The 4,169-nt window shown below is 41.1% G+C and overlaps 1 protein-coding gene across 1 annotated transcript; it reads left to right on the top strand.

Annotated features, from left to right (window-relative positions):
• Nucleotides 1-2,188: 2,188 nt before the first annotated feature.
• On the top strand, nucleotides 2,189-3,341 carry LOC115227698. Its single transcript, XM_029798450.1, has 2 exons — nucleotides 2,189-2,389; nucleotides 2,928-3,341. Exons 1-2 carry the CDS (start codon nucleotides 2,189-2,191, stop codon nucleotides 3,339-3,341), a joined length of 615 nt encoding a protein of 204 aa, XP_029654310.1.
• The last annotated feature ends 828 nt before the right edge of the window (nucleotides 3,342-4,169 follow it).

The following is a 4,169-nucleotide window of genomic DNA, read 5'->3' as shown; positions in this document are numbered from 1 at the left end:
AACCACCAATATCTTCACCTCGAACACCACCGCTATCATCACCACGATTGGCTCGAACCAAAGGGGAGAGTTCCTACATAGTTTTCCGTAATGTAGGTCGAGATACTCGTATATTACATCTTGTGGAGGCGCAATAGCCCAGTGGTTAGGGCAGCGGACTCGCGGTCGGTCGTAGGATCGCGGTTTTCGATTCCCAGGCGGGCGGCGTTGTGGTGTTATTGAGCGAAAACACCGAAAGCTCCACGATGTTCCGATAGGGGGCGGTGGCGAATCCTGCTGTACTCTTTCACCACAACTTCCCCTCACTCTTTCTTCCTGTTTCTGTAGTACCTGTATATCAAAGGGCCAGCCTTTTCACACTTTGTGTCATGCTGAATCTTCCCGAGAGGTACGTTAAGGATACACGTGCCTGTGTATTGCTCAGCCACTTGCACGTTTCAGGAGTAGGCTGTTCCGTGATCAGATCAACTGGAAACCTCGCCGTCGTAACCGACGGAGCATATTACGTCTGTAATGCGCTAAGAAATGATAAATCACACCTGAAACCTTTTGGTCATAGGTCAACTGGATCAGGGCTGGTCAAGGGTGACACAACAACAACAATAATACTAGTATCTTGATGACTTGGTTGTGGTGGTGGTGGTGGTGGTGGTAGTGGTGGTTGTGGTGGTGGTGGCTATACTGGTTACTTACACTGCCACCAACACTACACCCGACATCACCACCAACCACCACCACACTACCAGCAACACCTACACCCACACCATCAGCACCAACACCACCAGACCACCCCCACCACCACCATAACCACCACCCACCACCACCACCACCACCACCACCACCACCACCACCAACAACAACAACAACAACAATACTACAAAGAACGGAGAATTGTACGTTTTCTGACGCCAGAATTGTACGTTTTCTAACATCTGAACCAAAGAAGACTTAGAAATTTGTTTACAGATGTGTGTGCTATATGTGTGTTTGTGCGCGTGTGTGTGTGTGTGTGTATGTGTTTGTGTATGTGTGTGCGTGTGTGTTTGGTGTGTGTGTGTGTGTGTACGTCTGTGCGCATAGGTGGGTGAATGCACGTGAGTGTATGTGAGATAAAAAAGAGCGATAGAAAGAGGGTAATTGCTGAAACCAGTTAAGAGTACAAGAATACAGAAGAGAGAGTTTATAATAATAATAATAATCCTTTCTACAATAGGCACAAAGCTTGAAATTCGGGGAAAGGGGACAGGTCGTTTACATCGACCCCAGAACATGACTGGTACTTATTTCATCGAACTAGAAAAGATGAAAAGCAAAGTCGACCTCGGAAGGACGGATGAAATGCCGCTACGCATTTCGGCCGGAGCTCTAACGATTCTGCCAGCTCGCCGTAATGTTAATAATAATAATAATAATAATAATAATAATAATAATAATAATAATAATAATAATAATAATAATAATAATAATAATAATAAAAAGATGGGCTACAGTAAATATTCTGCTCAATACCACATTTGCTTGTCAGTTGTTTGACCATAACCAGTGAGCATGACCCTGTGGGTGACGATATGTGCATCTCGATCACGAGCAGAAGTAGTGGGGGGATCATAGCCATGTGTTGAGAGGGATTCTTTGGGGTTTGAATAGTTCACCTCTGGAAACATGGGTGGTTCTTTCAACATCCTTAAACAACCCTTATTCAGGGACCTTTTGAGCGGGATGGGCTACTCAACCTGAAGAAAATTCTAACTGGGCCCCACCTGCAAGGTCATGTGCTGTTTATCTTGATATGAGATCACCATGTCGCGCACATATGGTTGTGATGCATGCTCCTGGTGTGCCCTTATCAGACGGGTAGTCATGATGGGTATGCTGGGCTTCGTATATTTTACCCCAGTGTCACTTTGATAGCATGAACTGCTCTCTCACTCAATAATAATAATAATGATAATAATAATAATAATAATAATAATAATAATAATATAATAATAATAATAATAATAGTAATAGTAATAATAATAATAATAATAATAATAATAATAAATAATAATAATAATAATAATAATAATAATAATAATATAATAAACAAAAACATAGAAGCTATACCTGGATCCTCAACACTACGCACTATCCAAGAAATAGCCACATCCTATGCAAGACACCATCAATCCAATAATACAACCCGAACATGGAATTATTTGATCAGCTTAACGACTTTCTCAGTGCTAAGAATGAAATGAAAATGCCGTCAACAACGGATGGAAAAGCGTTTGTCAGTTATTTGACAGACATCTTTGAGAAACTTGGAAACTTGAATAAACAACTCCAAGGTGCAAACATGATGCTTGCTGATGCGAAAGCAAAGATTTTTGGATTCATTACAGCCTTCGTAATATGCCAACAAATGTTCCCAAAAGAAATTTCAGTCAGTTATACTGATTGAATAAATGTGAGACAATGAATGATGCTGCCACCGTAATTATTGAATATCTATTTCTTTACTACACACAAGGGGCTAAACACAGAGAGGACAAACAAACGGATTAACTCAGTTATATCGACCCCAGTGCGTAACTGGTACTTTTTTAATCGACCTCGAAAGGATGAAAGGCAAAGTCGACCTCTGCGGAATTAAAACTCAGAACGTAGCGGCAGACGAAATACCTATTTCTTTACTACCCACAAGGGGCTAAACAGAGAGAGGACAAACAAGGACAGACAAACGGATTATGCCGGTTATATCGACCCCAGTGCGTAACTGGTACTTTTTTAATCGACCCCGAAAGGATGAAAGGCAAAGTCGACCTCGGCGGAATTTGAACTCAAAACGTAGCGACAGACGAAATACTGCTAAGCATTTCGCCCTGCACGCTAACGTTTCTGCCATCTCGCCACCTTCACCGTAATTATTGAATATCATAATAAAGTACTTCAACGACAGATTTTGTGATTTGAATGCAAAGAATTTTCCTTCTTGGTTAACTCAATTACTGCTGATTGACGTTTCTGATGCTGCAGTTCAATACCAAGAAGAGTTATCAGAATTGCAACGTGATGAATCAGTGAAGACTTTGTTTAAATTGAAAGGTACAAATATGTGGCTATGTGATGAGGTTGAAAGAAAATACTCCAGCATCTCTACATCAGCAAGAGAACTACTGATTCATTTCCCTTCATCTTATTCGGTCGAATGTGGGTTCAGTGCAGTTGACAATTTACTGGAAGCCAAGAGAAACCGGCTTGAAATTATGAAACGTGGTGATTTACGGCTGAAGTTAACGAAATTGTCTCCTCATATCAAAGATCTGTACCGTATGCACCAAGTACAGGGTCTTCACTAAATGAATCGAGGTATCCGCTAGCCAGGTAATTGAATTAAAAATCGTGTTTCTATATTTAAAAATAAATGTTGATGAGCACCAGATTTTTTGTTATTAAAACGTGCGGCACCGGAAAATTTATTAAAAAGTGGGGCAACGGAAAAGGAACGATTTAAATAATAACCATGGCAACAAGTGATGCGTCTTTCCCTTGTCACTGTCATTAAAGACAACTCACCCTAAAGGATCATAAATGTATGTATGTATGCAGGTATGTAAGTATTGTATGTATATAGATGTATGTACGTATGTATATAAATGCATATATGCATATCTATATTTCTATCTCTTTCCATCCATTCATTCGTTCGTCCGTCCGTCTGTCTGTCTCTCTGTCTATCTATCTCTGTTCAACATGGTTCCCTCCCAGATTCACGCACTTATTGCAGCAGTCCTTTAGTTTTCCTAAGACCTTCAAAAGAACTCGGAAGGTTGGGCCTCCAGCCGGGCCTTTCGCGACACCCTTAAAGCCAGTAACTATTCTGCACCCTCTCGTAAGTGTATTTTAAATATTGATGCTTGAAATCTTGCTGCTCAACTGCTTGTCCTAAGTCATCTCAGAGCACTGTGACATAATGGATATCACGGAAATGATGTGGATTAATTGAGGCGGTTATTTACCTATTTCTTTATTACCCTCAAGGGGCTAAACACAGAGGGGACAAACAAGGACAGACATAGGTATTAAGTCGATTACATCGACCCCAGTGCGTAACTGGTACTTAATTTATCGACCCCGAAAGGATGAAAGGCAAAGTCGACCTCGGCGGAATTTGAACTCACAACGTA

Source organism: Octopus sinensis, unplaced genomic scaffold, assembly GCF_006345805.1.
Source record: "Octopus sinensis unplaced genomic scaffold, ASM634580v1 Contig06974, whole genome shotgun sequence".
In the NCBI taxonomy this organism is placed as follows: Eukaryota; Metazoa; Mollusca; class Cephalopoda; order Octopoda; family Octopodidae; genus Octopus; species Octopus sinensis.
This window is presented reverse-complemented; position numbering and strand designations above follow the sequence as displayed.

Excerpts from the sequence above, each read along its gene's own strand:
- LOC115227698 (XM_029798450.1), top strand. The coding sequence starts at position 2,189 with ATGGAATTATTTGATCAGCTTAACGACTTTCTCAGTGCTAAGAATGAA. Across the intron at positions 2,390-2,927 it reads TTGGATTCATTACAGCCTTC|TACTTCAACGACAGATTTTG; the intron begins GTAATATGCCAA and ends ATCATAATAAAG.